The following is a 22,988-nucleotide window of genomic DNA, read 5'->3' on the forward strand; positions in this document are numbered from 1 at the left end:
TAAAAAAAATTTATTAAACAAAAAACAAACTAAATTCTTTTCCTTTTTCTTTTAAGTGTTTTTAAATAAGATTTGGAATGGGAGATTTGAACGTAGATCTTTTGTCTGATAACATACGAATATTAACTAATAAGTATTCATAGGTTGATCTAACCCGAATTACGTAGATACTAAAATATATATATATTTGTCTTTGTTTAAGGTACTTATTTTAGGATTATTTTGATGTTTGTCTCTCTTTAGATGTTAAAACAGATATTAGTATTATTTGATATTTAACCTTTGAATTTTATCAGATTTTAGTTATTAGCTCTAGTATATAATTTAAAAGGTTTTTTTAAGAATAATAAAAAAATATAAACTATTTATATTTGATGTCAAAAAAGTCATTATAGACAAAAACTTATTACACATAAATAGTTTGTCTATATTGCATTTTGGACAATGTTCTTAATTTTAAATAATAAAAAATAAGAATCATTCAATAACACATCTAAATCTGACACAAATTTGAATGGTTAGATCGACTCGGAGACTTTATCGATTATTTCATATAGCTAATTTAATAAAATTTTCGAGATGATAAGAAAAAGGATACTTACAAAAATAAGAAAAAGATTTATGATAATAGAGTCCAAAACACTACATTTTCTAACTTATGAAAATAAAAAATTTAAAAACAGATAAACATCAAATATCTTTACGATAATCATAAATCAGTTATTATATTTGTTATATTTACTATGAGAAAAAAAGAGATGTTATAAGTTTTTTTTTTTTACGTATTTTGTCCAATGTAATTTTCCTAATAAAAAATTTCCGTCCAAACTAACTTAGGTTGCATGGACTAAATTTGAAATTTATCAAAATTGTACGATCAAATATACAATTTAAGAAAAGAAAGTAAAATAAAATAATCAAAACGGAAAAAATCGGGGTTCAAAGAAGCAACTCCACTTGTTCTCCTCGTTCCTTCCACTCAATCGCGCGCCCTATCTCATCGCCGTCGCCGAAACAGGTACGTTTTCCTTCGACATTCTTCATCGATTGCGCGCGGTTGGCTATCGTTCCCTTGGACTCCCACCAGATCTAGGGTTTCCTCTCTTTGCCGATCTGTTTACTTATTGGTTTCTGGGAAATTAAGGGATTACTCCATCTGCTGTTCTTTAATTTTCCTGGAAACTACAAGGACTAATCTTCGTTTTTATGTTCTGTGTTCGCCCTAACAACTATCAGGAAATTACTGGCGAAACTCGATATTCTCCAAACGAGCGAGGAATTTCTTGTTGGGAATTGGGTATTTGAGCGTTTGAGATTTTTATACACTTGCTGATATATTTGGGTAAAGTTTGGTGTGTTGTTATTTGAATTTCTTCCATCTATCCAAGGTATTAGAGTGGTGGTGTGAATTTTGATGTCGTGGAGGCCTTGGTGGGTTGATTTGATTTAGTTTTTTTATTCTTTTGGGGGAATTTAAGGTTCAATATTTTCGCAAACCTAATAATCGAGGAGAATTAGGTTTGATGGCTGATCGTAATTTGGTTGTCGCAAAACCAATCTGGATGAAGCAGGCTGAAGAGGCGAAACTTAAGAGCGAAGCTGAGAAAGATGCAGCGGCTAAAGCTGCTTTCGAAGCTACTTTTAAAGGCGTAGATAAGATTCCTGCAAAAGAAGCAGCATCCTCAGACAGTGATTTTGAAGATAATGAGGATTTGGAACGGAAGCCGATTGGGCCCGTGGACCCTGCTAGATGCACAGCTGCTGGAGCTGGCATAGCTGGTGGCGCAGCGTGTGTGCCAGCATCCTTTACTGTGGTAACCAAGGATGTCGATGGAAGGAAAGTTCCCCATGGTGGTGCACAAATTAAAGTAAAGGTGGCACCTGGTGTAGGTGTTGGTGGAACCGAGCAAGATGGCATTGTGAAGGATATGAATGATGGTACATATACGATCACTTATGTGGTGCCAAAAAGAGGAAATTACATGGTTAATATTGAGTGCAACGGAAGGCCCATCATGGGTAGTCCATTCCCAGTGTTCTTTAGTGCAGGTACTCGATTGCAGTCTTATTGTTATAGTGGTTTAAAGTTTGATTAATCTATTGAGTGCATAGAATACCTTATGTCCTGAATGTTTCGTGCGATATTTAGAATTAACTAGGATATTTTGATGATACAAACTTATTGTATGATTATGCCTCCTCAATTCCCTGCCCCGTAGTCGTTGTATGAATATGCTCCATGCATTTGAATGAATGAGCTGGAGAAGAAAGATAATGAATGTGAATGCTAAATAGAGGGTAAAAGAAAAGCTTCTCACTCTGTTAATTGGAATGGATGGGCTGACTGGAGGAACCAGGTGGGGTGGGCAGTGTGGCAGTGCTCTTTCCTTCTTTTCATGTGATTTATATCTTAATTCTTTAGATTTATGGATCTGAAACTGAAATAAAAATGTACAGGGAGAAGGGGAAATAAATAGTTGGTATGAATACTTATTAGATGTTGATAACTTATTTCCTAGGCTGTCTTTAATTGCTTTGCTCTCCCTCATGTCTAATTGAATCATCCATTCATCCACTTTGCGATGCAATGTTATCTGATGATTTGGCAATTTGTTGTCCGTCACCAACTAGGGACAAGTTCGGGTGGACTCCTGGGATTAGCTCCTGCATCCTCATTTCCAAATTTGGTGAATCAAAATATGCCCAACATGCCTAATTACTCCGGGTCTGTTTCGGGAGCATTTCCTGGGCTGATGGGAATGATTCCTGGCATCGTAGCTGGCGCTTCTGGTGGTGCTATCTTGCCTGGAATTGGAGCATCTCTTGGAGAAGTATGTCGAGAATACCTTAATGGTCAGTGCGCAAAAACAGATTGTAAGTTAAATCATCCACCTCACAATTTGCTCATGACTGCAATAGCTGCAACAACCAGTATGGGAACTATCAGTCAAGTGCCTATGGCCCCTTCTGCTGCTGCTATGGCAGCTGCTCAGGCTATTGTTGCTGCCCAAGCCCTTCAAGCCCATGCTGCTCAAGTGCAAGCTCAGCAAGCTCAGTCTGCAAAAGACTCTTCTGGTATTCTTATTTTTGGGATAATTTAACGCTTCCTTTTTTATTTTTGGGTGCCTGTGCTTCTCTTGAAATGTACCTTACAGTGTGTTAAGGTGCATTAATTTGTGTTTTTGGTTCTCTAGTGTACTGTCGTTTAACTTGTAGACTGCTAATCTATATATTTTTTAACTAATGAACTTCTGGTTATTTATTGATGTTTCTCTGGCAAGGTTCATCTGACAAATCTGGCAAGGCTGCTGATGCACTGAAGAGAACACTGCAAGTTAGCAATCTTAGCCCACTTCTCACCGTGGAACAGCTGAAGCAGCTTTTTAGTTTTTGTGGAACTGTTGTTGAATGTACCATTACTGATTCAAAGCATTTTGCTTACATAGAATACTCAAAGCCCGAAGAAGCTTCTGCTGCTTTGGCATTGAACAATATGGATGTTGGAGGTCGACCTTTAAATGTAGAGATGGCAAAGTCACTTCCACAGAAACCAGCTGCAGTGAACCCTTCACTTGCTTCATCTTCTCTGCCCATGATGATGCAGCAAGCTGTAGCCATGCAACAAATGCAATTCCAGCAGGCTTTGTTGATGCAGCAAACTATGACAGCTCAGCAGGCTGCTAATCGTGCTGCAACTATGAAGTCTGCAACAGAGTTGGCAGCAGCTAGAGCAGCAGAGATAAGCAAAAAACTTAAAGTTGATGGAATTGGGAATGAAGAAACTGAGACAAAAGAAAAATCAAGGTATTTATATTGAGATCACAAATCTTTCACCCTCAGTTATAAATAAAATAATTAGCTAATTCCCTGCCTCTAGCTATAAATTTAAGAGTTCTTGAATTTGCAAGCAATGAGCATTGGTGGCTTTAGCTTAATTCTTTCCTTTATTGAATAATACCAACCCCATTATTCTTTTGAAATATACCACAAATGCATTTTATCTTCTCTTTTCACCACATGTTTGATCTGGTAGGAAGGAAATTGCTCATGAACTTGTATGCCTTTCTCTCGAGTTGTATGTCATGTGTATAAAGTCTAGGTTCTATTCTCTTTGAACTTTGTTTGTTCCATCTTAACAGGTATAACTTTGATTTTCCCCTTCTATTTGTAGATCACCTTCCTTGCCTAGGGAGAGGTCAAAATCAAAATCAAAATCACCTATCAAGTACCGAAGCAGGCGGAGATCTCCAACTTATTCACCTCCGTATCGTCACTCAAGAGATCATAGATCTAGATCACCAGTGAGATCTCGCCACTATTCTAGGTATGAAGATGATAGGAGGGGTTATAGAGAATCGAGAGAAGCTAGTGAAAGATCTAGAAGGCGTGATCTAGATAGATCAAGAAGTCGCCGTTCACCCATCTCAAGGAAAAATAGAAGTAGAAGCATAAGTCCTCGCAGAAGAAAATCATACAGAGCCGGTTCTGATTCTCCCAGTCACCAACGGGAGCGTTCACCACAAAGAGGTAGGAAATCAGATCATTCTGATTTAAGGTCACCTAGTCGCCATCATGGGAAAAGCAGATCATCCCCAAGAAAGGATGACAGTGACAAACAAAAACATAGAAGACGGTCAAGGTCTAAATCTGTTGAGACGAAGCATCATTCTGATGAAAAAATTAATGAAATGCAACATGGAAAATCGAAAAATCGGGAAAGAAGGCGATCGAGATCTGCTTCTCCGGAAGACAAGCATAGTAAAAGAAGATCGTCGCCTAGAAGCTTGGACAAAAACATTTCTAAACATAGAAGGCGTTCTAGATCAAACTCTAGGGAAAAGGTTAACGATAAATATCATGGTAGAAGGCGTTCGCGGTCAAGTTCTTCGGATAGTAAACATCTCCCTGATAGTAAGGTGGATATTACTAGAGATGAAAAATTAAAACACCGTAGCAGAAGAAGATCCAGGTCAAAGTCTGTAGATGGTAAGCATCACAGGAGGGAGAAATCAGATAGAAGCAGAGACAAAAGGTTGAGGCATCGTGATAGAAGGTCATCCAGATCTATATCTCCTGAGGCTGGACATCAACGAGTGACAAGGCTGTCTCCTACCAGTTCGGATGAAACCAAATCAAAACGTAGAAGGAGATCACTCTCTCCTGAAGATAAGCCTAGTGATATAGATAATGGATGCATAGCTGAAAATCCGAAGCATCTAGGGAGACAGCAATCTAGGTCAATTTCAGGAGAAAATGGTGAAAGTAATTTATCTCCAAGTACAGAGGAAAATGAATTTAAACATGGTGAGCAGTCAATACTAGAACCTGCAAGAGGTAAGTACACTTAAATTAAAGGATTTAATATATCAAAATGTGGACGAACAATTAAAGAGTTATGAACATATAAACATTGATGAATATAGATTAATATTTTCAGGGCATGGATCTAGTCTCTCAAAGGTTGTAGAAGATATACCTGGAGATGATCAGGGTAGAGAAGGGTTAAATTCCCAATATTCTAATGTTGAGGAACCAAGCAAAGCTGAAGTCGCTGGTGTTGATCAAGTTGATTTAGCTGGTAAGATCAGCAAATGCGTTTCTTTTGGGTTTCCCTTTTCTGATTGCAATCATATTTATGCAAATAGGTTCTTGGGTGTTAACACAGGAAGTTAGAGTTTAATGGAGGTTGTAATTTTGCAAGTTCTCCTTGGATAATGCTGACAGTAGAGGCTCGATGTCACCTTGATACAGATGCAATTTCTGGTGATTGACGTTCAGGAGATGAAGTTACATTTAAAATTTGTCATGGAAATGCTTTACTGTAACTCATGAATCACATGATTAGAAGACTGTTGGGGACTTGAATACCTTGATAACCTAGGACAAATTTCAGGCTGGCTTGTTGGCGCATTCAAGGGCATCCATTGCTTCATTTGAGAAAGGGCTACTTGATTGAAGATTTGTTTCCATTTCTTTGGGTGCTCAGAAAATTCTGATTTTCAGTTTTCATCCAGCTCTTGTCTTTGGTTATCTTTTGCAGGTTGACAGGCTATAGTCTCTTAGACTCTTTCAGTTGATGTTGGTCTGCTTTAAGCGTTTGAAGTATTGCTGTCCTTTTGTCTACGAGACAAGACACCCAGTATCTGTATCGAGCTTCTTTTACTACTTGATGTATGTTTAACTATGACCTTCTTTTACATGGTGAATTTTCGATAGAATTGTCTATTTGAACGAGGATTGTTAACTTAGGAATCAAAGTATGTTGGTATTTCCTCTTTTTTTTTTTTCTCTTCTCTTTTGTTTTCTTTTTTTTTTTTTTTTTTTTTTTTTTTTTTTTTTTTTTTTTTTTTGGGTGCTGAAAGTTAACCATGGTTGGGACTAAAGAGTTGATCTCATTTTGAGTTCCAAGTTAATATTTCTTAGGCTTCCTCCTATACACAATCAAAATACCTCTTGTTTTAGGCTAGAATTTTTAGTGTTCACACTAGAAGTTCTTTTGCTGTAGCCGATGCATGGGTTTCATTTTAATATCGATTTGAATGGGCATTGGACCTGTTCTATCCAATATACATGCAGGTTATTCAGGGTGATTGTCATTGGAGGTTTGTCGGGGTTGATTTTCTCTTGTTTACACGAAGGTATGCTTTTGCAGTGGGAAGTTATTAACAGCAACCTTCCATTTAACTCCTGGACCATTTACACGATGATTAGTATATTTTGGAACATTATTCTTTTTTTTACGCAGTACAATTTGCTCTGGTGCTGTTGTCTTTTTCCCTCATATCTCTTCTTTCTTCTTTCTTTTTTTTTTTCCTTTTTTTTTCTCCTCTTTCCTCTTTTCCTCCAATCTCCAAAATTTTATTTCGTTAGGCAAAGGTATCATTAAAGGTCGGTTGAAACCAGATGTTGCTGAGATAAATTGCATCAAAATTTCCTCCTTCTGGGTATGATCAGAATGGCTGACTCACTTGGAAGCGTTTTATTCACGGTGAATTGCAAATATATATATATATATATATGGCAGGTAATCTTGTATGCAACTGCTTGGTTGAAGATATTTTTAGGGAAATCTATAGGTTTGGACTCCGTTATTTTGGTGGATTTGTTCATAAAGATAAAATAAAATAAGCGTATGATCAAAGTGAACCTTTTACTCACAATGGGGACTTCTTTGAGGGGATAGAAAAGTGCATGTTGGACAATGAGTCTATGATGGTACAATTAATGGCTAAAGGTTTTCTTTTCTTTTAATTATCGACTTCTTTTGGAGCTTTGATGTCTTTGACTAATAAATAGTACTCCTGAGTTTAAAAAGTTACCATCCTGATTGATGAAATTGATTGTTGATTGTTTGTGGGAGAATATTAGTATAAGCTTCACAAATGGTGCGTCTGATTGCTGGTTGTCGTGTAGTAGTGGTAGATATTGGTTTGGGTAAAAACTTAATGTTTAGTCTTTTTCTCTGGTGTTTGTTCCTCTCTCTCCTCCCACTCCTCTTCTTCTCGTCTTTCCTTTTCAAGTAATTTCTTGGTAGGATAACCTGCGAAACGACGGTATGAGAGCTGCAGTCTTTGATTTCAAACTTGGTTGCGACTTGGATGAGGTGGATGCCACTGTCATAGTTTGTGCTCGGTCTATTGTTTCTGAAGGAACTAAGCACCCAGCTATAGTGTGTTGAACCACACAGCTTGAGTCTTCGTCAAGTTTGTGTTAAAACCTGGCTAGGATAGGTTAGAATTTTTTGCATCAATTTTGAATAGTTGGGATTAAAGAAATCCAAATTCTCCCTTGTGCTGGATTTATTAAATTTGAGATTTAAAACTAGTTTTCATTTTACATTTAACTTCTTAAGCAATGTTTAGCTTCAGGAATGCTTCTGATGCCAATATTTGTGTCATTACGACCAACAGCCAAATCTAGCAAACAAATCAAAGTGCTTCTCTCTCATCTCTGTTTAAAATTTCCAAAGAACATTGAAAATAACCCCTAAATGCTTACTGTTTATTCGTTTCTTTTTCCCGTTATGTTTTTATCCATTTAGACTTATTTGAAATGATCTTTTTCAGTTTCTGGCATCATCCTTGGTTGAGTTGTGGACTTGTTGCTACGGCTTTTCTTCTTTATTCCGTCTTTTACCATTTCTCCGCAGTTTGAGTTTTGATTCTTTGACTGAAGCTTTAATGAATTGGTAATTTTTGGTTTTAGGCCTCTAGATTCTTTCAATATTTTTTCTATTTTTACTGTTAAAATTCTTATGGGAGGCCTTCTTAATGCCCTAATATGTCATCTAAATAACCTCAAATCCTGTCTATGGAAGATTAGGATCTTTCTTCGGGAGTTTCTGTCATAGAGTTTGGTGTTTGTATTCGTGCCGAATGCCTTAATAACGACCTCTCTATTTGGTGTATTGTGTGTGCATCGAACTTTGAGATTTTGGGTCACTTATTTTAATATCGATTCTCGGTTGCCCTTGTGTTGTTGATGAAAAATACTTCGGTGCATCTTCAGCATCATGAATCTTTCTCAATTTGATCCAACTCTTTTTCGTGCTCTACATTGGCGTAAATTTAAGTGCCATTTTTAACAATTATACCTTATATTTGATTTCAATTCAAAGAACGTTCTGAATTGGTGTTGGTTTCTTATTTCATTAGTTAATAAAATTTGGTTCTCCTTAAATGATAATAATAAATCCCCGATTGTTTTAGCACTGTTGTAGAGGTATTGCATAATTTTCTTGTCACACTAAAAATTTTAATTCATCATTTTATATTTTAATGCTATCAAAATTAATGTTTAAATGATACTAGCATGCTTTGCAATAAGAAATTTTCACCTTCAACGCTCCACTTAATTTTTATTTGACATTATTGGGTTACAAAATTGATTTTATTAATTAGTATTTTAATGCTACGAATTTTACCATATCGTTAGATGATATTGACATGCCTTAATAAATTGTAGGGAATTTCCGTCTTTAAAGCTCGGATTTAATTGCTTTTGGACATTATTAGATTACAACATTTTATTTTATTGATTAATAATTAATATTCTAATTCTATGGAATTTAGGAAATTTTCGTCTTCAAAGCTTCACTTAACTATTTTCTTTTTGAGCATTATTAGGTTACAATTTTTTTATTTTATTTCTTTATTATCAGATAAATAAACGTTTTTTTAAGAGTAAAAAATGTTAGACTAACAAGAGATAAGTGAATAATAAAGGATCTAAATTTGCATTTTACAAAGGATGGCAAAATTTAAACTTTATAAATGGTTTTGATATTTTGTTATTTATTATAATTCCTCTAATTTTTTTAACGATTTATTAAAATATAATTATATCTTAAAAACTACAATCAATTTAAACATGGATTAATTGATTATGACGAGATTTGAGCTAAATATTGAAGGATTAAATAGAACTAAGTAAAAAAGAACTATTAACTTATGTGTTTATAATAGTTAAATTTTCTCCTATGTCATGTTCGGTGTAAGTTCAACTATGATGAATCTATTAGTGTTTATCGGAGAGGCTTTCATTTTTATTATTATAGGGTCAATTTGAATATATTTTAATTTTTAAACACATATACACCGGAGACATTGGAGCTTCAAATAGCTTCATTCCCATATCATATATATTTGTAGTACTTAATGAAAAAGAGTGTTACGTATCAAATGTAAAGATGAAAATTTTTATCTACTGTTTAGAAAACAAAGATGGTCAAATAGTTAGATGGTTCAAAATATCTTTAGAAAAAACTCTTTTGGATCCGTCAACAAGGAAGTTTCATATAATAAAGAAAAACTGACAATCCAATTTTAGCTCTTGAATTATCTATGTCTGTTTTTCTTTACTATTTACAATATAAACTTTGAAATTAAATCATCGATCTCTATGAAATTACGAATGTCGTAGTCACTTTCAATATCTAACTCCACCGAAAGGCAAGAAAAAATGATCCATGAACTAAAAAAGTAGTTGTAGTCTACTCACATACCTAACTTATTAGATAAAGATATCTATTATCTTCTTTGAAGTTGAAGGTTTAATATATAACCATACCAACACTAATGTACTAGCACAAACCATAAATTGCTAAAATTACTTCTAACCTATGAGAATGATATAAAAGGCAATCAAAACCCTAAAATGGTTGCATTCTAACTCAACCAATAACAACTTTATAACTCTAATAGGCTAATCGGTAACCACCAATGACTTTAGAGAAAATATTGCATTTAAATCCACTAAAAACTATATTGTTGCTTTAGACAATTGTTTTCAGTTCAACAATTATAGATGTCACTCTTCCATATTTGGGATGGTAATTGATGTCTTATTCATCAAACTAAAATACATGTTAATATTTTTCTATATCTACGAATACTTGGATTCCGAACAAACTTTTTACATACACATCAATTAATTTCACTAGATATTAAATCATAGGTAGATGTTCACCGTGAATTATACTTATACACTTTATTTTATTAAACTTTTGGCCACTTTCGATCATAAGGTCAAATCCGTTAAGTTTAAATTGCAAATCTCCGAGACACATACATTTGAAAATTTGTTATTAAGTTTGGATTGATACGACATTGAAAACCTAAACGTCCAATTTTCATTCCAATGTGAACATAAGTAACAATATATTTCAAATATATTTGCCTTGTAGAGAGGAAGTTGGAATTCCCACCCAAATTATAGAGAGAAACGAAACGACGTCGTAATTTTATTTCAGTTTCGTCGTAATAAATAACAAAGATAGCAAGAGGTAACTGCAAAAGAAACGCGGGATTCGGAGGCGGAAGTTTTAAATTGTGGACAATATTTTCTTTTTATGAAATTAACAAAAAAAAAAAAAAAAAAACCATTTAGTAATAATAATAATAATAATGATGATGATGATAATAATAATAATAATAATAAAAGAAACAAAAATGTAACGGACTCACCGTTTGCCACTTAGCGCTTCCAATTCCCGCATTCCCTCTCTCTCTCCCTCTCTCCCTCCCCTTCTTCCCTTCCGTTTCATTTCCAATCACTTTACGATCCGATTCGTTCCTTCTTCGATCTCCAGCTTCAAAATCCATCAACAATTGATGTTATGAAGGTCAGGTTTCCGCCATTTTTGCATCTGCAGTTATCTTTTTCTCTTCACAATCATAACATTTCATATATATCTATAATATAATAATAATAATAATAATAATAATGCTTTGTTCGTTGTTTTCTTTCTCTGTAATGCAATTTCTTGATGTTCAATCCTTCGCAGGAACTAAATGGATCGTCTATTTCGGCATTGAAAGATTATCTCTGATTATCTTTCTTTTCCGTTTCTATAAGCTATGGGATTATCTTCCGATAACATCCATGGCCTCATTCTTGCTGTCTCTTCCAGTATCTTTATAGGTAGTAGCTTCATTATCAAGAAGAAAGGTCTTATGAAAGCCGGTGCTTCTGGAACCAGAGCAGGTTTGCTTGAACATCTTTATTAATCATCTTTTTAGATGAATAATTTCGATTTTATTAATGGTTGAATTTCATGTTTGTGTAAAAGTTGAAGCGATTTTCGTGAGTTTAATGTAGGGCTTTGTACGTAGTTAGAACCGATATTTTGATAATTTGTAGATTCTAGTTGTATTTCTTCTTGTTTTATTGAACTTGTTTTCATCTTATCAGGTTCTGGAGGATATTCGTATTTGTATGAACCTATGTGGTGGGCCGGGATGATAAGTAGTAAGTTTCTTCTTCATTCATTTCGTTGCTTATTCATATTGTTATCACGTTCAAACCTCGAGTTGCTAAAACTAGCAGCCGTTCTCAAGAAAGCATTACCATATGCACTAGCATTTGAATTTTTGTTTGATGAGTTTTCAAACTCTGCTCGTGTGTGTTTAATCTCTTTTTTTCTCCCGTTGATTCCTCTTTTGAGTGTTTCCTTTTCTGAATTCAAGTAGTTAATTAAGGTTTAAGAACTCGAAGAATTCTTATCTATGAATATGAATACTTCAAGTTACAAGGTACAAATTAGTTATCGCTGCTTTTCTCTTCGGAATTAGGAGTTTCTCTAATTTTACCATATTTAGGAGCTTGAGTATGTCTCTCTGCATTGACATTTCTCTTGTTTTCCTCCTCCATTATTGCATTTGTCCGAATAGAATCATATGTTTATTTTCAGTTACCAAGAGTAGTTCATGTTTCAGATGTAATAGGTAATTTCTTTTTCCTTTTGAGCAAATACTTGGTTGATCGGAGGTAGATAATCATTCATAGAATTTATTTTTATATCCAAACATGTTTGGGAGTGATTATGAAACGATAAAAACTACTTTTATCTTTCTAAAATCACTCTAAATTATGCTTTTAACAACTCAATATCAACTTAAATGATATTAAAATTGCACTTAAATGTGTGAAATAAAATATTATATTAAATTTAAGACATGTTTTGAAGTGATTTTAACCATTTCGAAATTACTTTTATCTTTTTAAGATCACTCTAAAGTTTATTTTTAATAACTCGATATCAAATTGAATGATATGAAAATTGTACTTAAATGTGTAAAACAAAATATTAAACTAAGTTTAAGTGATTAAAAACGTGTTTCTAAGTGATTTTATTTCAACATCGTAAAAGTGGTTTTAACCGTTTCAAATCTACTTCCAAACATGTCTTAAATAACCTTCTTGTGTTGCATACTGTTGAAGAGAGTTATTTAGAGTTGAATAACTGTTACGGCATTTGCAAATCATAGTAAAAGGATCATAAGTAACCAGAAAACAGAGGCGAGAGGCACGTATTATATTACGTTGCTTTGAATAATGTTCTTACTAACAATCATCAGTTTATTTCATTTTGTGCAGTGATTGTTGGAGAGGTTGCTAATTTCGCTGCTTATGCTTATGCTCCTGCAATTCTCGTAACTCCTTTGGGAGCTTTAAGTATAATTTTCAGGTATATAACAATTCAAGAAAATTTTGATACTTCTAATACCACTCAACATTCATATATTACTTTTGAAACATCATACATCTTTTATCCATGTATGCATAAGTTGGAAGGTTTGACGGTTTGACGGTTTGACGGTTTGACGGTTTGACGGTTTGACGGTTTGACGTTTGATGTTTGACATTTCACGTTGATCTTAGAAAATCGATATCTCATAAATCTTTTGTAAATACACCTACAACATTAATACATTCATATGTGTGTGTGTTATGCTAAAGACAGCCAGGTTTGGAAGTAATTAAATCACAACTTGGCCATATATTGTTAATATTGATACTTTAAATCGTTCGTGTGCTAATTAATATGTAGCTGCATCTTTACTTTTTTACATGTTTTTCTATGTCTATTTTGTTGATTATGTTGGTATATTTGAAAAATTGAAATCTCGATATTAGTATTTTAATCGTACTTTGGTGCTAATGTGTGCGAATATATTAATGAGAAGTGCTAATGTGTGCGAATATATTCATGAGAGTAGTAAGCATGCATGTTTGGAGTTGAGTAATATAATGAAGCGACACCGTTTTGCAGTGCAGTACTAGCTCATTTCATTTTAGAGGAAAGGCTACATATATTCGGCATGCTGGGATGTGTTCTGTGTGTGGTGGGATCAACAACTATTGTTTTGCATGCACCTCAGGAGAGAAATATTGAATCTGTCAAGGAAGTTTGGGTGCTTGCTACGGAGCCAGGTTTCTCAATTTCCTTCACCATATATTTATATAAACATTATATTTTCATGCTTTTAATTCAAACCTTGCATGTGCTTATATAGTTTATACAAACAGTAGACTTCAAGTATATACTAGTTTTTAATTAGGAAAACAGAGGGTATTTTAACTTTTAACTTCATTCCTTTTTACCATAAACTTTGACAAACATTGCAATATTTACGTCAAATCTATAGACTTTAATTTAAGGAATTTTAGAGTTTAGAGTTGTCAATGATCGTCTTTCTAGCGACTCTTTCATTACGTTTGATATATTTGTTGATCATTTGGTTTTCAATGGTTTTTTCCCAAACAAAACACTCTTTCGAATATATAAATTGTTTGCTAATTTAGTAAAATAAACTAAAATATTTATAAATACTACCACTACTATATATGTTACTGATAAATTATACTTGTAAACATTTTTAGTAGATTTGTCATTTAAAACAATTTCTTTTCAATATTATTGCTCTTTTTTTAGTTACTACTTGGTAATTATCTTTTATTTAACTAAAAGTGTTTGGAATGTTCCCCTAATTTTATTTATCATTTACCAATGAAATGATTCTTTTACTCCGAGAAGAATGTAAATGAAAATATTTCCATAAAAATTTATGCTTGGATGAATTTTATTTTCAATTCTTCAGTATTGATGGATTTAAAAACTAATAAACTTTGAAGGAATTTTTATATATTTATATATAACTTACTTTATAAAATAGTTTGTAATTTTAACACAATACTTTGGGTTATTACCAGGTTTTCTAGTGTACTCCGTGATAGTTTTGGTTCTAGTTGTTGTTCTCATTGTTCGATATGTGCCAAGATACGGACAAACCCACATGGTTGTTTACGTTGGAATTTGTTCTCTCATGGGTTCTCTTACGGTTTGTTCCTAACATGTTAAGAATTTTCAGTATGTCTTTTTTAATTAATTAGTTTTAAGTCTAATTAATTAATTAATTAATTTTGTAGGTTATGAGCGTCAAAGCAGTAGGAATTGCACTTAAGCTAACATTTTCAGGGATGAATCAGTTTAAGTACTTTGAGACGTGGTTTTTTACCGTCATTGTGGCTGGAGGTAGCATTTTACAAGTCAACTATTTAAACAAGGTAAATCCAATCCTATTCGTATTTCCGTAAAATGTTGGTCTTTTTTGTTTAATTTAAAAAGATATAAAACTAATTAAACGCTTAACCCAATGCACTTCATGAAAAATCTAATTGTAAAAATCAGTGAAAAACAAACATTAAAGGTGCTGTTTGGATTGGTTCTTGGAGTGTGTAATATTTAAAATAATTCATTTTAAGATAAATTGAGGTGTTTGACATTTATTTGAAATAATTTTTGAAAAAATGAGATTATGAAATAAATCGTTTTAGAGAAAACACATACAATTAAATTTTAGAATAAATTTTTATTTTATGTTTAATGATAAATCCCATCCAAATCTATTTTTCTTCCTTTATTTTTCTATTCCTTTTTACTATCTACTTTTTACTCCGTCATTCTTTTTGTTTTCTAGTTTTAAATAATTTAAATATTTTTTCAATGTATATGAACACACATTTAAATATAGAGATTAGCAAATGTTTCTCTCCTGGTCAAATCTATTTTAACTTAACATCTGTGAAAGAAATCATGAAGACGTTAAAGAATGTGATTGAATTACGCATCTTTTTGTCTAATTGATATTATATTGTCTCGAAAAAATTATTTATCTTATCTATATTTTGTTGATGGAAATCAAAATCTTTTGTATGATTATATAAAATTTTTTATAATTGTGCTTTTAAGATATTTGTGCTTTTAAAATTGAATTTTTCTAAAAAAAATTAATATAAAAAATTAAATTAATGTTTAGTTTCAAACAACTAAAAATTTAATAATTTCAAGATAACTACAATTGATTTTAAAATATATTTTTGAAAAAAAGATTCAAAATGTGTGTATTTTTTGTATGAAATTTGTTCATAAATATGAGCCAAAGCAAACATAATTTTGTATATAAACATTTATAAACAGATCAAACCAAATATGTGAGTATTTAAATTTTAAACTCATTTTAAAAAAAATATTCTTAAAAAGAAATATTTTTTTCATACTCAATCCAAATAGATCCTTTATAGACGACTGGATCAAAAGTTCTAGGAGCAACAAAGTACTTTTTATTCCTAAATAATTTAATTTATTTTATATTTTATTTTCACGTTGTGATTTTGTATTATTTCTATCTTAGTTGTATAGATTGATTGTATCAGCTTTAATTAACCTAATAACATTAATAAAGTTGGTATCGCGAGAGGAGTGAATTTATGTTATAAAATATGCAGGCTCTGGACACCTTTAACACTGCCGTAGTATCTCCAGTTTACTATGTGATGTTCACATCACTCACCATCCTTGCGAGTATGATTATGTTTAAGGTAATGATTTATATCACATTTAATTCTTTCCCTAAATTCTTATTATCATTTTAGACCCATGTCTATGTGTCAAATCTTTATTTATAACTACTAACCTTTTCTTCCCCTTTAAACTCTGCCCTGATTGGTGTTTTTTTACCTACAGGACTGGGATTCACAAAATGCATCACAAATTGCAACAGAACTATGCGGTTTTGTTACGATTCTTTCCGGAACTTTTCTCCTACATAAAACTAGGGATATGGGGAGTCCTCCGTCCTCCGATGGCCCAATTGTCGTAAGGTCCCCAAAACGACCTAGTTCAAACACAAGTTCTGACTAACACCCCCAGCAGCATAGCAAATTTTACAAAAAAAAAAAAAAACAATAACAACAAAAAAGAAGAAAGTAGACGTATCACAGACCAATCTATTTCCGTCCAATAAACAAAACAAACCCCTCATCTCGTCATCCAAATGGGCCATTGCTGGGGGGAGGACAGATTTTTGGATGGAAGATTCTTGTTAATTTATTGTAAGAAGAAAGAAGCAAACCAGGTGGCCACATATATTAGCAAAAGGCAAAATGGAAGTTCAAAGGTTTGTTTGGTTCTCACTTTTCATCTTTGAGGTACAGATTCAAATTTTTAATTTTTTTTTTTTAAGAAAAAGAAAGAAAAAAAATCAAAAAGAAAAATCATACAAATATACGTTACAGGTTGTGATAAACAAAAACAAAAAGGGGTAAGGTACTCACTCAATAGAAGTTACTATAGCTAACATTTGAGGATACATTGTAAAATTTGTGGCAGAAAAATTGTAGGGTTTGGGAGATTTCTATATACCAATCAATGTTCTTTCTCTTTCTCCAACATTTAGTTTTGGTTTTTGATGATTCAACAATTGTAATTGTTCTGACAAAAATTGTCAGTAATTTGACTATTGTTTGATACACTACAATGATACCAAATGGGCCAAAATGTTATTTTGTGAATTAGTCTCCCTTTATTGTTACTTGCAACAACTTGTGATGTAAACTATTCTAAAAATTAGGTCCTTGAAGCTGGGAAGCATTATGTAAATCTATTCTGTATATCTAAATCAGCTGAGGTTATGTTAAGTTCGTCTACGGTGTCAAATTCTAAGCTTTGATCGAAAACTTATTACAATAGAAAAGGTTACTCTTGACCTTTTAAAAAAAGAAACAAAACTATTTGTTAACGTAGAACTCGTTTGAAATATTGAATGAAAATTGGGCCTAAAATTGTGTGGTGACCTAAAATAATAAATTGGATCATCACCCATTCTAGGAGGTCTCAACTTCTATCTTCTATCTATAATTCAGGGGTAGGGTGTCTTCTAAGGGAAATTAATTTAATTGGCAACTTCAGAAAATATTTATAAATATACTAAAATATCACAATCTGTCTCTTATAAACTATGATAGATTATAAATCACAAATAGTATCACAATTGTAGATAAGACTGCATTTTGTAAAGATTTTAATTCGTTTTTCTATTTTTGAAAATACACCTGTATGTGTATCGCTTTAAGTTGAGACCTTTGTGTCTCCCTAACTTCCCTATAGGCTACTGTGGATGGTTTTCAGGAAGATTTGAAGAAATAGGGCTTTTGACATCTAATTATAAAAAAACAATAACTTAATAAATAAATACACAAAGCAACAAATTTTTAGTCTATACAGACAAAAGGGGGAATATATATATATAAAATAGCAATTAATAATTGAGCTAAAATTTTCAGCATGAAAATTCATCGGAAACGACTTTACAGGGCAGTTATAAGAAGTAGATAGAATTTAGAAACCTGAATCGCATGACGAAGAGCCAAAGGTCCTAACCACTGTCAGCTTGGAGTTCTAAATGCATCTGCTCCTTCAATATTTTCTCAACAGCGTCTGCAAAGCTTGATAGATTTTGGCGAATACGAGCGTCCAAGGAATTTGCCATTTTCTGAAGGATGCAAACATAATCAGAAAGATGCATATACTCATAATGCCCTAATGACATACACTATATTTATATATGTATATATAGACTAATTTGATCCAGTTTTTGGCAGACTAGACTTTTTCAGGTATCAAGAAAGATAAAAAAGGATAAAAAGGAAAACGAGACCCATCTTACCTCCACCTTGCAAATGAGGCTTAAAGAAATTCCTTTTGTATAATGATCTGAGCTCTTGAGTGATATAAGTTTCAGAGGAGAATCGGCTAATGGCCAACCTTGAGACACCTTAATACACGCATCAATCCCTCCAATCATACTACACATTATCATTTCGTCTTGATCCAAATACTCAAAGGAATGACTGCATGAAAAGTAAGCAGTTCAGTCTCAACAATTAATAAAAGATAGAAATTACATTATTTTACGTCATGATTGAGGTGCATTCCCCATCCCGGTGTCATATCGGAAATGCCGGTTGACGAATTCCTGTAGGGAGGTGGACACAAGGGGGGGGGGGGAATCCCTACTATTTATTTATACATTAATTTTACTTATACAAGGGATCTGAAAATTTTACGAGACTCACCTTGATTTGTTTGCACTCTTCACAGCAAACCGCCTAAGAGTACACAAAACAATCCTATCTTGTACTTTTCTTACAAACCATTCCAATGAAGAATTGCTGCTCGTGCAAAACCAATGAATGGGTCAGATAAATTGCTCGGTTTCACAAGTGGAAAATTCTTGCAAAATGGTAGCCAAATCATTTCAAATACGGAAAGATAGATTTGATGTCATTATATGATATTTATCGCAGCTAGATAATATGTAACCACAAAACGCCAGAGCCAGCTAGATATGCTTAATTAAACTGCAGGTTCCATTAACGTCACTCTCTCTCTCTCTCTCGGTGAAAATAAGCCAACTTAATAACAGTTCAAATATAATGATCTCGATTCCAATTCCAACCGACCAAAAGAGTTCAAAGAGTAGCCAAATCATTACAATTTAAGAAACAGAATCTTTCCAGTTTCTCCCAATTCTTCTTGACTACAATGGAGCCAGATGCATACAGGAATCTTATAGCGAACATACCTGATAGACTTTGAAGCATTGATGATATCATGCAAGTGGACATCAGCAGGAAAGATCTGTGCAAATTACTAATCATTTAAGCCACTTCAACAGAGATTACATAAAAGAAAGATAAAAAGAGGTGCCAACAGATTTTATTATCAACTCGTGATTAGACCAAGATAGCCATGGATACAATTAATTGTGGTACGTAACGAAATATACCTCAGCATTCTTTAACTCCATTGTCCCATTCGAAACTTCTATTATCAACTCGTGATCCGATTCAGATTTCTCAATCAAACCTTCAAGTCTTTGTAAAGTTGAAAAATCTTCCACGTTTGGAATATGTGTGTGTAATGACAATCTAATGGAATTATCAGCGACGTCAATGACCTTCATACCACCAATTGTGCCCTCAACCTGCTCAATAACATCCAAACTAAAAGGAGAGAGTTATGAGGGAGGATGGGAGAGAGAAAGCGTTGGTATTAAATTGATAGCACACTTCGTGAGATATAATTCATGTGAACTATAACTTGATTGCTGTTACTTTTGCGATAATCATGTCCGATTTGTGCACATATAATTTTATTATTTATGAATAAAACAATGAAGAGAGAGATGAAGATCTAGACGCAGTATAGATATTTGAAGATAATCAGAATCTCTATGCGAGAAGAATACGATACAAAGATAGTAGGAGCCTCTTATACGAGGAAATAGCACCTAGGTGCTTGTCACAAAAATGTGGTGCTACGGCAGAACAAAGAAAAAACAAGAAAATGGTGCTACCACAAGATATAAAGGTCATGGCTTGGCGCTCCGAACTTCTAATTTCCCTCTTAATTGAGGGCAGCACCATGGCACCTACCTACAATGCCATGGCAATAGCACAACCCATTTTATAAAACTAAGGTTTTGTGCACTCGAGCAGGTAGACTCAACAAAGAGAAATTTACAGATTTAAGATATTTCAATCAAAACTGAGGGCAAGGACAGCATATTGGAGCGGAGGAAAAAGATATTTGAGGCTCAAGATTGTGGATATCTCTTTGAGGACGGACGATTGACACATTGGATTTAGTTTTTCTCCTCTTCCAAAATAATCTCTCTTTAGTACCGTATTTTCATTAGATTTGATTGTGTAGCGCTAAACACGAATAGCTAAACTTTTAGCTCTTAGGGATTGATGTAGCCTCCATATTTTATAGATCAATTTCTTATTACTCTTGATTGAATGAATTTGGTTGTCTTATTAATGTTTCTCTGTTCTTCATGCTCCTAATTTACCGATCATAGGTTAATTGATCTTAGATTAAAAATCTTAAGCTCGGGAGACGTAAGTTAGAGACAAAACCGAGTTGCATAACTGAAGGTGGTTTTAAGATCAAGAGATTTAAATACAACAATTCACATCTCAAAACACAACTTACCTTTTAAATATCTCATCTACTTCCTGCAAAGATTTTAGAATTTTTTTGTTCTTCTCAATCTGACTTTCAAGTTCCAAAACCTGGAAGAAGCATGAACAGTTCCATAAAATAGTTGATGATTGTAAGCCTTATATACATGAATGGGTAAAAAAAAGAACCCCACTTCAGAAGAAGTCAAACCACATAGAGTTTGTCATTAAGATACAAAGTCATGGTTGAAACAGTTCATGAAATCTATTGATCCTTAGTTTATTTTTCTTCTATGCAATATCCATGTGTACTTTCAATTTTTGTAATTTTTTTAGATTATTATTATTATTATTATCTTCATGAAATTCTCGTTTCCTTTAAAAAACAGTTGGTGAAACCATGCATTTTAATTCAGCATCATTAAATTGCACGTTCCCTAGGAACTTGCTTATAATTGATCAAAATTTGATAGGGAACATATGACCACCAAAAATGAAGTCAGAAGCAATAAAGTGATAGAACCAACCTCAAATGCATTGCATTCACGGTCAACTATCACGTTCATCCGATCTTCACCATTCATAGAGCTGCAATTAAATGTTGCCTCTTCAGGATCCTACAAGATTGTAAATTGTAATGATAACATGGTGACAGACAGTCTCACTTGGAGAAGAACCTTTGATTAGGCGCATAGACAAGTTATGCTAATCATACGTTAGGCCAAACAAAATAGACAAAATCAAATCACAGAACCAAATTGAAGGCAATCGTTGGAAGGAGGGGGGAAAAAGCAGAGAGGGAGACAGAGAGAGACATGTAGACAAAAACAAAGCATTGGCAGTAATGCCTAGAGAAACATTTGCAAAATATCTTATCCAATATGTTAAAGAATCTATTTTCTTTTTTCTTTTTTACATACTGACAAATCAAACAAATTAAATAACTGAAGGAGCAAACCTACTAAATAATACGACTTCGGTGAAAAAAAAAATTCAGGTGTTAGATTTCCTAGAACTTCCTCCATCTGGTTTTTGCCCTTATTTCTCATTCGTCTAATTATTGAAACGAATACAAGCCATAACCACCTTTCATAGTTGGAATTACTTGATATATCCTTTTTCAACATTAGCATTGCAACTTTTAAGAAAAAATTCATCAAAGTATAGTCTCCATCACCTAAACCTAATTCAGTAACTGTTGGTATAGTAAAAATTTGTTTGCAGTAGAGACCAACCTGTGAAGCAAAACGATCTAACGACAATTTCAATACTTCAAGATCCATCTTCAATTTATTAGAATCTGTAAATGAAAGCCAAAGAAGGACGTCAACACAAATAGGAGGCTAAAAAGTATAAATCAAAACATAAACGAAGAGACTGCCTTCTATATTGGTTCTCTTAAGAACCTCGATCTCATTGGATATTTTGCTGCTTTCAGCTTCCACCGCGACGAGTTCCTCTTTCATATTTTCGACATATGCATCTAGATATAGATTTAACAAATTACGAAAGAAAAAACATTGGAGAGATGGATCAAAAGGCAGGAAAGGAATGTAAGTCGTTAATTTAGTAAGTAACTAAGATGAAGGAAAGAGCATCTAACGCAATGGAGGACGAAATTCTGAAATGCACATACATAAATGCATTCAGACCTTAAGAAATATAAACGTAAGCTTAATAGGATTACCTAGATCATCAATCCCCAAGAAACTATCAACATTAGAGTATTCGGACAGAACCTGCTGTATTCTGCTCTGCACATTTCAAAGAAAAAGAGCCACACATTTCTCTTAACACAAAAAGCAAGAGATAGAGAAAAGTAAGATAAATTGCAGTAGAAAACCTCGAGATGGAGAGCACACTCCCTCAGTAACTTCTCAGAACCTAATGAATCCATCGAAGAATCTTCGTTTTCCTCCAAAGATCTCTGCAGCTCTTCCAGCTCGCTGATAAAAAAAATGGCGTCGAATTATACATTGTTACACATAATTAGGACTCACAGAAGCAAGACAGAGAGAAACCTGCGAACTGCTTGGAGATCGAGGCTTGGAGGTACTGACGGTGTAACTTCTATCGATTCCAGCATCATTTCCCTCCTTATTCTGCCGGAATTTGCACGGAAGCGAGAAAGATTCTGATTCTCCGCGTTGTTCGTCTGTACAAAAATTCAAAACGATGAAGAAGTAGAGAGAAACTTCAGTTCTCCCATGGCCATGGCAGCTTATTTGGACCAAACCCAAAAATGGAGGCCGAGCGCTTGAATATTGGGCTTCGGCTTGCAAGATATTTAGCCCGCGAAATTGAGAAGCGAAAGGGTTTTTCAAAATATATGGGGAATATTTTAGAAGTTTTCGCTTTCTACCCTTAATTTGTTAGGTTATTGCAATTTTCAACCTAAA

At 33.5% G+C, this 22,988-nt stretch overlaps 3 protein-coding genes across 19 annotated transcripts; 2 read left to right on the forward strand and 1 right to left on the reverse strand.

Moving 5' to 3' along the window:
* Window positions 1–859: 859 nt before the first annotated feature.
* On the forward strand, window positions 860–8,407 carry LOC103483467 (uncharacterized). 17 transcript variants are annotated; one of them, XR_001761904.2, is made up of 9 exons: window positions 860–1,018; window positions 1,237–2,049; window positions 2,632–3,075; window positions 3,282–3,804; window positions 4,172–5,334; window positions 5,438–5,578; window positions 5,646–6,171; window positions 6,577–6,638; window positions 6,871–7,843. XR_001761904.2 is itself a non-coding variant. In XM_051085999.1 (6 exons), the coding sequence occupies exons 1-6, from the start codon at window positions 1,524–1,526 to the stop codon at window positions 6,043–6,045; spliced, it is 2,802 nt and encodes a 933-aa protein (XP_050941956.1). In that variant the 5' UTR covers window positions 896–1,523; the 3' UTR covers window positions 6,046–6,281. The 17 variants fall into 17 exon arrangements, 3 of the variants coding, with proteins under 3 accessions (XP_050941956.1, XP_008438337.1, XP_008438332.1); XR_007821614.1 differs by having other exon boundaries at window positions 5,666–6,171; XR_007821611.1 differs by adding an exon at window positions 8,067–8,407 and having other exon boundaries at window positions 922–2,049; window positions 6,871–6,988.
* Window positions 8,408–10,954: 2,547 nt separating this feature from the next.
* LOC103483468 (probable magnesium transporter NIPA2) lies at window positions 10,955–17,133 on the forward strand. The gene is made up of 9 exons (XM_008440116.3): window positions 10,955–11,122; window positions 11,285–11,484; window positions 11,692–11,748; window positions 12,877–12,967; window positions 13,553–13,713; window positions 14,494–14,621; window positions 14,710–14,847; window positions 16,069–16,161; window positions 16,307–17,133. Exons 2-9 carry the CDS (start codon window positions 11,358–11,360, stop codon window positions 16,481–16,483), a joined length of 972 nt encoding a protein of 323 aa, XP_008438338.1. The 5' UTR covers window positions 10,955–11,122; window positions 11,285–11,357; the 3' UTR covers window positions 16,484–17,133.
* Window positions 17,134–17,783: 650 nt separating this feature from the next.
* Window positions 17,784–22,873, reverse strand: LOC103483469 (uncharacterized). Its single transcript, XM_008440117.3, has 12 exons — window positions 22,611–22,873; window positions 22,433–22,535; window positions 22,277–22,343; window positions 21,971–22,072; window positions 21,825–21,889; window positions 21,117–21,206; window positions 20,621–20,700; window positions 19,410–19,626; window positions 19,206–19,261; window positions 18,697–18,792; window positions 18,288–18,471; window positions 17,784–18,113 (listed from the first exon to the last, which is right to left on the reverse strand). The coding sequence occupies exons 1-12, from the start codon at window positions 22,676–22,678 to the stop codon at window positions 17,997–17,999; spliced, it is 1,245 nt and encodes a 414-aa protein (XP_008438339.1). The 5' UTR covers window positions 22,679–22,873; the 3' UTR covers window positions 17,784–17,996.
* Between the last annotated feature and the right edge of the window lie 115 nt (window positions 22,874–22,988).

Source organism: Cucumis melo, chromosome 6, assembly GCF_025177605.1.
Source record: "Cucumis melo cultivar AY chromosome 6, USDA_Cmelo_AY_1.0, whole genome shotgun sequence".
Lineage (NCBI taxonomy): Eukaryota > Viridiplantae > Streptophyta > Magnoliopsida > Cucurbitales > Cucurbitaceae > Cucumis > Cucumis melo.

Bases quoted from the DNA above. Each gene is read 5' to 3' on its own strand.
- LOC103483467 (XM_008440110.3), top strand. From the start codon at position 1,524: ATGGCTGATCGTAATTTGGTTGTCGCAAAACCAATCTGGATGAAGCAG. The intron at 3,076-3,281 runs GTATTCTTATTT...TTCTCTGGCAAG, and splicing joins GTCTGCAAAAGACTCTTCTG to GTTCATCTGACAAATCTGGC. The intron at 3,805-4,171 runs GTATTTATATTG...TTCTATTTGTAG, and splicing joins GAGACAAAAGAAAAATCAAG to ATCACCTTCCTTGCCTAGGG.
- LOC103483468 (XM_008440116.3), top strand. From the start codon at position 11,358: ATGGGATTATCTTCCGATAACATCCATGGCCTCATTCTTGCTGTCTCT. The intron at 11,485-11,691 runs GTTTGCTTGAAC...TCATCTTATCAG, and splicing joins TGCTTCTGGAACCAGAGCAG to GTTCTGGAGGATATTCGTAT. The intron at 13,714-14,493 runs GTTTCTCAATTT...GGTTATTACCAG, and splicing joins GGTGCTTGCTACGGAGCCAG to GTTTTCTAGTGTACTCCGTG.
- LOC103483469 (XM_008440117.3), bottom strand. From the start codon at position 22,678: ATGATGCTGGAATCGATAGAAGTTACACCGTCAGTACCTCCAAGCCTC. The intron at 22,536-22,610 runs GTTTCTCTCTGT...TTTTTTTATCAG, and splicing joins GATCTCCAAGCAGTTCGCAG to CGAGCTGGAAGAGCTGCAGA. The intron at 22,073-22,276 runs GTAATCCTATTA...ATCTATATCTAG, and splicing joins CTTGGGGATTGATGATCTAG to ATGCATATGTCGAAAATATG.